Here is an 11,512-nt window from a genome sequence, read left to right as displayed (position 1 = left end):
ATGTTTCCAGACTGTTTGGTAAAACCAAAAGGCCCTGATGGTCAGTTCATTTAAGTTTAAGTTAACCTACTTATAAAGATCAATCAAATTATTTAATTAATTTATTCGTCTTACCAAGAAACATCTGATGTACTTAGAAAATAATATAAAAATGTGGAAGCGTGTCCATTTCACGATGATGATAAAGAAACTAATCAATTTAGACTTTATTATCGGCGGAAAATGTGGCCGAATCACGGCAGAGAAGGTGAAGTGGTAGATTAATCTCCATTAGAATTACCACTGACGAACTATCTTTAGAGCTAGGTTCTGTTTTCTATTTTCGTTAAGTTTCATAATACAATTTGATAATAATAATAAAACAAAATGGTGTTCCCCTGTCTTGTGAAGATTCACTTCCTCTACGTCAGAATGTCGTTTGCCCCGTCGTCTTCCAGTAAGTTTGGGAGCATTGCATAAAAGACAACAGAACATACGACGCTATGACTTAAGGGAAGTGAGTCTTCACACGAACGGGGGAAAGAAATTGGTGCTTTATATATTTAACATAGATTATTTAACTATAAGGTTGTATATCGACGACCCTATACTCACAATAGAAGCGCCTGTCCTACGAAATTTCCGCTTGTCTCCCCAACCCCCGCCTGAGCAAAGAAGGGGTAAATTTATATGAATTCGCCGACAGCGCCGTCTATTGTAAATAAGTAGAACTCGTGAAAAATTATAAACAAATGTGGTCAGGACCAGCATCATATTTAGATCGCTTTCTCAACTGTGAATTGGGTTGAAAAGTAAATAATGTTTTGACCAATAAAATATTTAAAAACTTTAGGAAAATTAAAGATAACCATTTTTTATGGTGGAATAATCTGATCTTAGTCAAGTTTAAAGTCCTCCACTTATGCGGGCACCTGGTGGGGTCTCTTAATCCCGAAAGTATTTATCAAATTAATTTACTTTGATGACCCAAAATAAAAATTAAATATTTGAAATAAATTGCATTACTATACAGGATGTTTCAAAAGGTTATGCAAAAATTTTAAGGAGTTGTAAGGTGTGAGTTGAGAAATATGCCGGTTTTTTCCCATTTTCCTACGATGAGTTAAAAGCGCGCCAGAGAGTTTCAAAGTGTGGCCTACTAGCCCCTGGAAGTAGGCTGAAACAAGCGCCAAACCAAGCGCCGCCAATTTGTGAGACTTGTGCGGCGTACATACCGACTAAGACTATTGAGGGGGGTTGCTTGGCCAACAAGTACTAAATTTCCCAAGTCTAAGCAACTTCGGGGCGAAGGTGGGTGCAGTTTTGTGGGGTGCTTTTGATCTTTACAACTCAAAGGTAAGATACACTTTATTTGGCCAACAAGACCTAAATATGACAAATATTTGAAACTTTGGAGGGAGGGTGCTGCTTTTTGAAAACAATGCAAAAATTTGCAAGCTCTCTCACTTTGAACTAGTTTTTAATATTGAGTTTGGCAAAGCTACATGTACGCATTGAATTTTAATCACACGTGACGTATACATTTTTTCAAAACGTTTAGCAATGATATCTTAAAGGTTGAGAGTTGTGACGTTTAAAATGTAATGAGATTTTGTAATTAAGGCCAGTTTGTCTTGCAAAATTATTGGAAATATGAACAAAATAATAAAGATAAAAAAAAGATTTATTCTTTACATGATTTTTCCGTGAAATTAATATTTCTGGACATTATACAATATTTCGATTCAGTTATTTGTTGAACGTACCACTATTTTTTATAACAAATTATATTCTGTTAAACAGTTTTGAAACAATGTTTTGTTAAATTAGGCTTTTAACAGATCTAGGGTATTTTGATTTTATACATTCATTTATGCCTGATAGATAATTTGAAATAGCTTTAACATATGGGATATTATTTCGTATATATAACCACTAAAATTTATTTAATAATCTAAAATAGGGGTTAATTGCTTTTACCATTTTCAAGTAACAATTCCATTTAATAATTCTTATTTTTTTAAATTTCCTCGGGCAGTTTCACAAAAGGAAAAATTTGAACGTAAGCCAAACAACTTTTCCTTTTGTAATGTTATTTGTAACTATTTTGCCAATCATATTGTAGTTTGAAAAATTTAAGAAAGACCAAACTTGTTTTCTTGCCAATGCGCCACTAAGAAAATGTACAAATTTTAAAGATCAATTTTATTTAAGCTTAATGTATCTAGGAAACGAAAAACCGGGTTTTAATGCGCTATTGAACTTAAGCTACTGATTGTTCGAAGCATATCAATATTTGTTCACTTTCTTCAGATGTAAACTCGATGGCTATTTACCAGGACGTATTTTTCTATTTAGAACATTTTGGCGTCTATTTTGATGACTATTGCGAGATTTAAACATTTGAGCACCTGAAATTTAAATGCTTTTCGTTAATCTAATTACCTGTTTGAACACGAAATCAACGCCGATGTCTCCGAGTTAGGAACAGCTTTGTAAATACACCCTTAAACGCGGTATAAAATCATTCCCTGCAGAAAAAGATCGTGGTTGTGAACTCCAATCTCCTTTCTCGACAATGCTTCGTTATTCGATGTTGGTTATCTGCGTTTTATTCAGCGTGGTGCTCGTTGACTTCCAAGCCCAGGCTAACGAAAGTTTAGCTGATAAAATTCCCGAGGCCTTTTACCCGAAACTTAGGAAGGTATGCGGTAAGCATTTTTGATCATTTCCGCTTTGTATTTCCACGTTGGCTGTTGCCATATCTAAAGGTCAGTACGGATATCGTAAATGTCGGAGAAGATTTAGCCAAGAATGGATTTATTTATACTTGGGGGATATGGTTCACATTGAGACGATTTTCAGCTTTGTTTTTCAATCATCCTTTTTGCACTAATAGTAAGCTCCCCTCCTTATACTTTCAATCATATTGGTTTCCTAAGCCTGACGTTCTCGGACGCGATTGAAGCCCACGCTTTTTCTCGTGAAATCAGGGGAAAATTCGACCATAACCGGGTATCTTCTCATTCTTCGTAAATAGAAAAAAAATTCGTGACGAAACTAGGACTAGTTGTTGAGCTTTTTAAGCAAAATGAATTTTGAAAGCGGTTTTTTATTTCTTATTTTCCATAAAATATTGGTTAAGAATAAACCATTTTTAAAGAAGCCTTAGTGAGATTACCAAGAATGTCTTACATAATAGAGCTTAATCTATACTAATTTTCGAGCGTCACCTGGTTTGCTCGTCTGTCGCGGTATATTTTGATACATTTTCGTTTTTGAAATGGATTATGGTAGGTAAGGTTCCTTTTTTGCAAAAGTCGAAATCTGCTTGATATTTTTAATTATAAAATGTTAGTATATTTAAGTATTTGAAGGTTGAGATCAAGATTTTCAAAATTGTAATGGAACATTTGGGAAGTCCTGAGCCCTGGCTTTACATCAAAATTCAACAATTTCGGTTTTATTTTAAAATTGACTACATTTTAATACATAGAATTAATTGAGGTTTAGTGAAGTACGCAAAGATTACGCGAGGTGGCTGATGATTACGCAGAGTACCAGGAGATTTCGTGTAGTACGCAAAGATTACGGCTGGAAGGTGAAGATTACACGGATTACGCAGTTTTCGCTAAGATTATACGGATTATGTGGCCGTTTAATCTCCGCGTATTGAAATAAATAAAATTGAGTAGCGCTGTAGACAAAGTCGTCTCGTATTTCTCCTTTCTTCCCCATCAAGCTGGTTTAGCACTAGTTAGGGCAGGCTTCTCTCTTGACATAGCTGGTGAAACTTTAATGCGGTGTTGGAGGTCATGTTAGGAAATATCTCGAAAAGTCTGGAAACAGCTTTCTGCCTTGATAATAATGGAATACACAAATATAAGAAATATTATATTTAAAATATCCAAAAGATAAGGGGCCCCAAAAGATTCGAGGAAAAAATCGTCCTTATGATAAAGGCCCATAAACAAGTTTGGCAGGCTTGCTCAGATATCTTAGTTATTCCACGGAGTGAAGCCAAATCAGTTTCGAATGTATATGCAGGTATCAAATTTTAAAGTGTGTTGGACCTCTGCCATGCGCTTGTATGACATTCGTCTTTGTAAGTTTTAATTATGAACTAAATTTTAGTAATTTTGGCACAGCTAACCAGAAAAAGTTTATAGAATGTTTGGTTAAACAAAAAGCCATGTCGGTGAGTTGAGGTTTTTCCTTTTTTTCGTCTTCAAGCAAATCCCCCAAATGGATTTTCTTTGTTTTAGGCAGATGTGGCTGAGGGGTTTCGAAAAGAATTTGAAGACGCGAAAGCATGTCCATTTAGTCCCGCAAATGAGGTAAATAATCAAATGTTTCTGTTTTAAACGGCAAATGTCTCGCAAAACGAAAAACTTGGTCGTCAGATCGAAAATCTAATGAAGACTAACTTTCTTAAAAATTGGAATCCGACGTTCAGTTTTCTATTTATTTTATTTTGCAAAATACAGTGATAAACTAGGAAGTAAAAACTCATAAAGCCTGGACGTGCAAGCTACTCTCCGTATAGTCCTTGCAAGGGCTGGTTTCAATAGGCTAGGCCTAAGGGGGATTTTTGGCATCGACGTTGGAAAATAACGTTGGCCTTTTTTAGAGCTCTTCGGACCTTTTATTATAATATTTTATAAGAACATCTTTGCTGGCGCCGCCATTGGGTGGGTTAAGAGAGCCATAAGACACAATCACAGGACGTGGGGTGGCGGAGTGGCTAGCGTTTTCACCTCGCAGCAAGAGGAGCCGTGTTCGAGACCAGCTTATTGTGGCACTTGTAGGAATCTCCAAACAACTCCGTCTGCGTAGAGTTTGCAAATTCCTCCCCACTGATTAAAGAGTTTTCCTTGAGTTCTTCGATTTCCCCTTATCATAAAACCTTGCTGAGGTTAACTGTTCAGTGTGGCCTAAGTCATCATGCGACTTTTGAAGCCATTAATTCAGGTAGCCGGGTTACAATGCGTAAGACGGTGGTGGCAAGCCCTGCATGCCACGCGTTTGAGCCAACAGCTCCCTACACTAACTATTACCGTTAACCTCATTACATTATGGTAGTTATATAGTATAGGACTTTTATATTCCAGTATTTAATTAGCGTGTTTGAAGTAAAAAATGAGAGGAAAAGACTGAAATAATAATTAAAGATTCGCAATAAATATTACAATTATGTAATTTATGGATTTTCTCTAAAAAGGTAATGAGGGAGGAACTCAGAAGATTGGCTAAGAATGAGGTGTGTTTGTTAATTTAAGTTTTTCTTCCATTGTAAATAAAATAAAAACCTTCCGTGTTTTCCCATTCGCGAATTCATTCTCGTGCTTGCAATTTAAAGATTCATTTTGACCACATACTAGTCCGTGGACCACTAGAGTAAAAACACATCAATATTTTTTGATAGGTATACCGATACAAGCTATCTCGTGATTTATCCAACTTTGTGTACAGAGTGGTATCAAAGATATCTGTTGTCGTAAAAACATTTCCGGGGCTCCTAGGGTATTTTGAAACTTAAGTTTCCAGTTCATTTTAGCACTGCCTTTCGGAATTTAAACCAAAATAGTGTGTTTCGAAAATTAATGCGTTGGATAGAAGCCAAAATCCAGGTACAATGTGAGAGGCTCTAGAAACATTCACACTGAACGAGAAACGCCAACGGTCCACCTCCCCAGTCATTTGCACCACCAAAACTTTAAAATAAATCAAAAGCGCTGCACTCGTTCTAATAAATAATTGATGTTTTTTAAGATTAAAGTCCATCAAGTCAATCCAATAGAAATATATGGTGAAGTAAAACCATTAACCCTAGCATGATCGGAATAAATGTTTGAGCGTAGTAATAAAGCATTGGATTAAAACCAATGTTGTTCAAATACTGTCTTCAATTCAGTATAGGAACTCTTAGCTACTTATTAATTAAATGCATCATAGACTTAATTCAATTACCTCCTTTGACTTTCGACAAGAAGTACAGTGAACCCTTATACCCCCAATTTTCCACCCCTCATCAGCATAGTCACTAACCGTTACTTTCGTCATCCACTTCCATTTTTCTGTTTTGGCGTTTGGATCAAGATTTAATGCGCATTTTACTCTCGTTTCAGGCTTTGTGCAAGAAACTGAGCGGGCTTGCCACTAAACTTGGAGCGTTGATGGTAAGACAGCGATATTTAATTTCGCTTTTTTCAAACTGACTAACAGAAAAGCGTTAAATTAATATAATTAACACATCAATTGTTGATATTCGCGCGAACGCTTAAGTGTCTCTTGGAATTAAATACCTCGACTGTCAGTGCTAGTTTAAGACACGTGCAATCAGTCCGATTGCAAGGAGCCTGGCGTCACATGCCTTAATTAATGACATCAATTTGATTAATGTAGCCCTCCGGCTATTCCGAAAGTTTTACTGTCAGAAGCAGTTAAGGGCACTTTTTGAAATATTGTTAAATCTCACACTTTTATCTGATTTACCTTTCTCAACATTCAAATTTAAACTTACCTCTACTCCCCAGACTTGCCTAATAAAACTAACTTTATATAAATTATGTCACATCTCACGCTCCACTCCATTTAGGAGAGTTATAAAATATATTCGCTTATTGATATTCAATATTTTGTAAGCATAATCTTTCTTTTCTCTCATTTGAAAGCTTGGCTCATCCCATTAATTATAATTATAAAACCCCCTTAGCCTTGTCGCTTTTAATTTCTTATTTGCCATTTAACTTAAAAAATTTATCTTCCCTGATATTAGCAATTAAAAAGTTTCGCGACATTAATGGAATTATCTTTAAGAATATCACTTTTTATACATCATTTTATTTTGCTTCCTAATTCAAACATCACCTCTTGTTCTCTAAGCCACGTAAACTCATTTAACCCGATCTTCTGCTCTAAAATTTCGCTAATAACTCAAACCATCCACACTTTTTAATTTAAACGTTATTGCCTCTCTGCGCTTTTTTCAATTTATGACAGCAATAATATATATCCTCCCACTTAAGTTCAAACATTGTGAAACTCATACCATTCACCTCTTTTTTGGAAGTTTGAAGCCTCTTACCTCATCTAAATTGATATCACTGAGCTCACAGAGAAAAGAGAGTGGTCATACCTGGGAGTATATTGAACATTTTATTTAATGGTTTAGTAATTAAAGTCAATAAGAAAAGACTTGAAATATTGCAAGTTCGAATGTTAAAAATGTCATTAATCCGTAGCTGGTTTTAGAATGTAGCTTCTTTAAGTAATCTTTTCACAAGAGCACTCGGAATGATCTATTGTAAAATTTCTAGTTTTATTACTAACAATATATGGGTAAAAAACTGTTATTAGCTATCAGAGGGGTCTTATTTTGCCCAAAAAGCACTATCACGTAGATAACTGACCTATAATGAATCGCGTCCTTTACGCTACACTATTCGTTAAAAATCGCACTACATTAAGGTCTCACGTCGGGACTTTGCACCTGACCTCGCAAAGCCTAAGACCGGCACTAGACACTGGAGTAAAAAAAATCCCAAGAATTGCGAACCCTTCTCTCGCAAATACAAAGCAGGTGCGTGAAAATAATCAGTCCAACGGCTTCTAGAAGGGGATTAGGGGTACTACTATATTTTTAAGCATGGCTGCTCCTTGTGACACCGGGGCACTTGCGCAGTCACCTATTTTCTTCTGTGGAGTGCTAGGAATAAGAGTATTTCGCACTTGCTAAAATAAAAAGTTGGCACTAAAACGCATTTATGTGAAATTAGTCCTTTTATCTCGTGGAGGATCCTATTGTTTTAATTAGTTTTTTTATTCTTTTTACAGAAATGCACCAGATAATACAGAAATGTAACTAAATATAAAGCATCAAGAAAATAAAGTTATTTTGACATTTATATTAACTTATTTAATTAATAATATATATCTTTAAAGTCATAAGATCATAATATACTTCTAACGAGAGAATGATCTGTCTAAGCCATAAAAATGGAACATGTAACTTCGCAGGCTCGACGCTTATTAAATGGGACCTCAATTTTCCACCAAAGCGTGGATGCGTACACCGCTGCAAGGCCCTTCTTAATCTGCAACTGAGTATATCCTCGTTCCGGCTCTTCTAGTCAACAAGCCCTGTTATGGACCCTAGACACAATCTATATCCTTGCCATCGGGCCCTAGACATCTCTATTCTTTGCTGGTCGTAGACATCATCATCCTTCTTTCCGGCCTTAAATCACTGTCCGACCTCAGAACCAGTTCTAGACTAAGTTACTACGCAACGAGCCCTAGAAATTATCTGAGCTTGCATCTGGTCCTAGCTATCAGTTTGCCTGGTAACGGGTCATATATCAAATTTAACTCCTGTTGTGACCTTCCCACGTGACGGGTCCGAGTCTTCATTTAGCGTCGATATGAGCCTGAATCATCTACCTAACAGTTTAAGATCTTTGCAGTATACTTTAATAATAGGAAATATTAAGGTTATTGTTGAAAAATTTAAGATTTGAAAATAACTGTTAATTTTACACTTCTTACACTGGGAAATTTCCCTAATTTATTAATAACATTCAGGAACTTTAAAAATTTGGATTATTTAAAAAAAGTAAATAATAATAAATATTAGAGCTATTACTTACCCGCACCAAGATAACACACAAATTATGAATAAACAAGTAAGCACTATTTTAAAAACGGAGATTCTCATCCAAGATTTGAAACCGTGATAGCGCTTAATAATTGGACTATATTTAATGTTCTTTCATCGGAGGTAATTAGTTATAAGATATTCAAATATTTAGCTTCTTATTTTTTAAGAACAAAATAAAATTAGGTGGTGTCAATTACTAAACATAATTAACAAGAACGCAGATAAAGTGCTTTTAAAAAATAGTAAAAAAACCAATCGAACAAGATTATGTAAAATAACGCATATTTTCAGAACATATGTGATAATTGTTTATTTCATAACCACCGAATGTTATGACAACTAGTGTATATTTTATTTCTGTTTACAAAACATGTTATTTAATTACTTCTTCTGAATACTTAGATTACGATGAATAGGATTATTGATTTCTTGTTTTTCCATTTTAACTAATTTTCAACAGAAATCGAATAATTTATTTTATTTACCAGCATAAGGAAAATAATATCAACCTATAAGTTAAACACCGACATAGACGTTTTATAAACGGTGATTTCTTCCGAACTTGGCACGCTCAAATATAGTGTGAGCGGAGTACGTACCACGTACGAAACGAAGAAAACGAATTTTCCGACTGCCGTGACCCGTTTGCGCTCAGTAGAAACAAAATAAATACAGCCGTGTTCATTCTAGCTACATAGTTGAATGTAAAGGTTTTTCAATATATAAATTTGTCAGTATTAAAATCTAAGTTAACGGGCTACAAGTAATTTATTATCCCTTCTTAGGTTTCAGTTATTAGATTACACATAAGATAAATAATATTTATTTTGGTTAAAAGCAAACCAAAATCCACAAACACATCCCGTCAGCTGTAATCCGAAACAATCGCAAAAGACAACCCAAAGGTAATTATTTAAGTGTCATCTAAATGTCATCTGTAATATATATAAAACTCACACAATATTTAACTAATATTAAATTAATTTTAAATGTTATGTCACAAGATCTTTTATGATTTAATTGTAACATTTTAAAATAATTTAGTAAGTTATAATAAGTAATAATAAGTTATTTTATTGAGCTGTCGCGTGGCATGAAGGGCTTGCCACCTCCCTCCTACGCATTGTAACCCGGCCATCTGAATTAATGGCTTTAAAACTCATTTGATGACTTAGGCCTAAGGTGGTGCCTTGAGTATTAGCCTACCTGATTATTATTATTATTATTATTATTAATGTAGTACTTTGTACCACCAATAGATGACCCGCAAACGGCTATGAACTCTGGCGGGATAATACCCCGTTACTATTACGTCTATGGCGGTGTTTAACTTATAGGGTTATATTATTTTTCTTATGGTTCCAGTGAAAACCGATGTTATCCTTGATTCCATTTTTCGATCCCATGTGATTTTCTAAAAACCTATATCGATAAATTATTTCCATTTATCATTTTAAATCCTAAGTGATTATTACGAAATTCCATACCATTGATTACTACTAGGCTTACTACTAGTCGAAAACATTTTGGCCTCAAACCTGTGCAAAGGTAGTTTTAGATAGTCTTAGAACAATCCGTGGCGCTTTAATTTTGGGTTGTAATTCTGCGAAGTTTTGTTGTAGGCGCTATTGTAGCAATAACTATGGTAGTTTCCACTTCCTCCCCTCTCTTCATCACGTTTGGCACATTCAACTTATCTCCAGTTAATGCTTATTCACAATTTTATCAAATCAATTCATTTAATAATAATGGTAATTAGCAAGTCTAATATTAGCCAAGGCCCAAGCAACTCAACTAAGGACTTTCAATGACATTATTTCAGGCAGCCGGGTAGTGGCGTAACTAGATAAATTGGGCCCCACTGCAAAAGTGGCCCCACTTTAATTACGTCAGTGACAGTTCACCCGTCGTCGGGGACGGCTATGCTTGCAGGGCCCTGTAAGTTAGACGGGTCTCGATTCGTCCTATTGGGTTAAATGACCTAGTTACGCTTCTGCAGTCAAGTTAGAATGCTTGGAAATTTGGTGACAATAAGTCATTCATGCCACGCGAGCCAACAGCTCCAACACTTGCTATTACCGATAACTTTATTCGTTTGTATTAGTGCTCTGCAGATTCGGCTCCGGCTCCGCATGACTACGCCGCCTGGCCGAAAACCAAAATATTAAAAACCGAAAATGAAAGCTAACTATCTGTAAACCGAAATGGGTGTTTCCGTAAAATAAAACCATAAAATAATAAAAGTATAAAATGTTTTCCTTCGCGTCAAGAGCTTAAGTTTTTAAGTACTTTAATGGCATGCGCGTTTGGCACGTGAATTTCAAGTTCCAAATTCTTTATCGAATCCAGCGCATACTCTCTATTTTCAATAACTTTAGCTACAATGAAGAAACATTTACAAGTTACCTCGCGTAATTTATAGAAACAGCTATCGATCTTAAAAGAAATTTACTTCAAAAACTTTGCTAAGCGTGGTTCAATTTTATTATCAGAATGATAAATATTATTATTATCGAGATTCACGCGTTTTGAATTTAAAAATCCTTCATATTGACTTTTTGTAATTAATCATTTCTTTAAGCGTCTATTCCCGAGTGAAATGCAACTCCAGTGTAAGATAAAATTAAAAACAATGGTAGAGAGACTATCTCACTCTTTGACTTCGAAATTCTTCATGGTTAACTCTAAGAGCATAAAAGCACAGCACCCACTCAAGAAGAACGCAGCCATTCAAAAGTCGTGCATTTTCTCGCGTACATTTTTCATTCGTTAGACGCTTTAGCACCTGCTGCCGTCGGAAGGAGAAAATTCAGAAATTATCTTCCCCCTTTCCGTAAAACGTTCAGCGTAAAGGATCGTCCATTGATTATTGTA

The 11,512-nt window shown here is 35.3% G+C and overlaps 1 protein-coding gene across 1 annotated transcript; it reads left to right on the top strand.

Annotated features, from left to right (window-relative positions):
* Positions 1-2,543: 2,543 nt before the first annotated feature.
* Positions 2,544-7,879, top strand: LOC149966660 (uncharacterized). The gene is made up of 6 exons (XM_090172057.1): positions 2,544-2,690; positions 4,128-4,177; positions 4,245-4,316; positions 5,201-5,239; positions 6,108-6,158; positions 7,816-7,879. The coding sequence occupies exons 1-6, from the start codon at positions 2,558-2,560 to the stop codon at positions 7,828-7,830; spliced, it is 360 nt and encodes a 119-aa protein (XP_090028183.1). The 5' UTR covers positions 2,544-2,557; the 3' UTR covers positions 7,831-7,879.
* Positions 7,880-11,512: the final 3,633 nt, after the last annotated feature.

Source organism: Leiobunum rupestre, chromosome 1 (assembly GCF_980474605.1).
Source record: "Leiobunum rupestre chromosome 1, qqLeiRupe1.1.hap1, whole genome shotgun sequence".
NCBI classification, from domain to species: domain Eukaryota; kingdom Metazoa; phylum Arthropoda; class Arachnida; order Opiliones; family Sclerosomatidae; genus Leiobunum; species Leiobunum rupestre.
The sequence above is the reverse complement of the archived record's forward strand: the minus strand, read 5'-3'. Positions and strand labels throughout refer to the sequence as shown.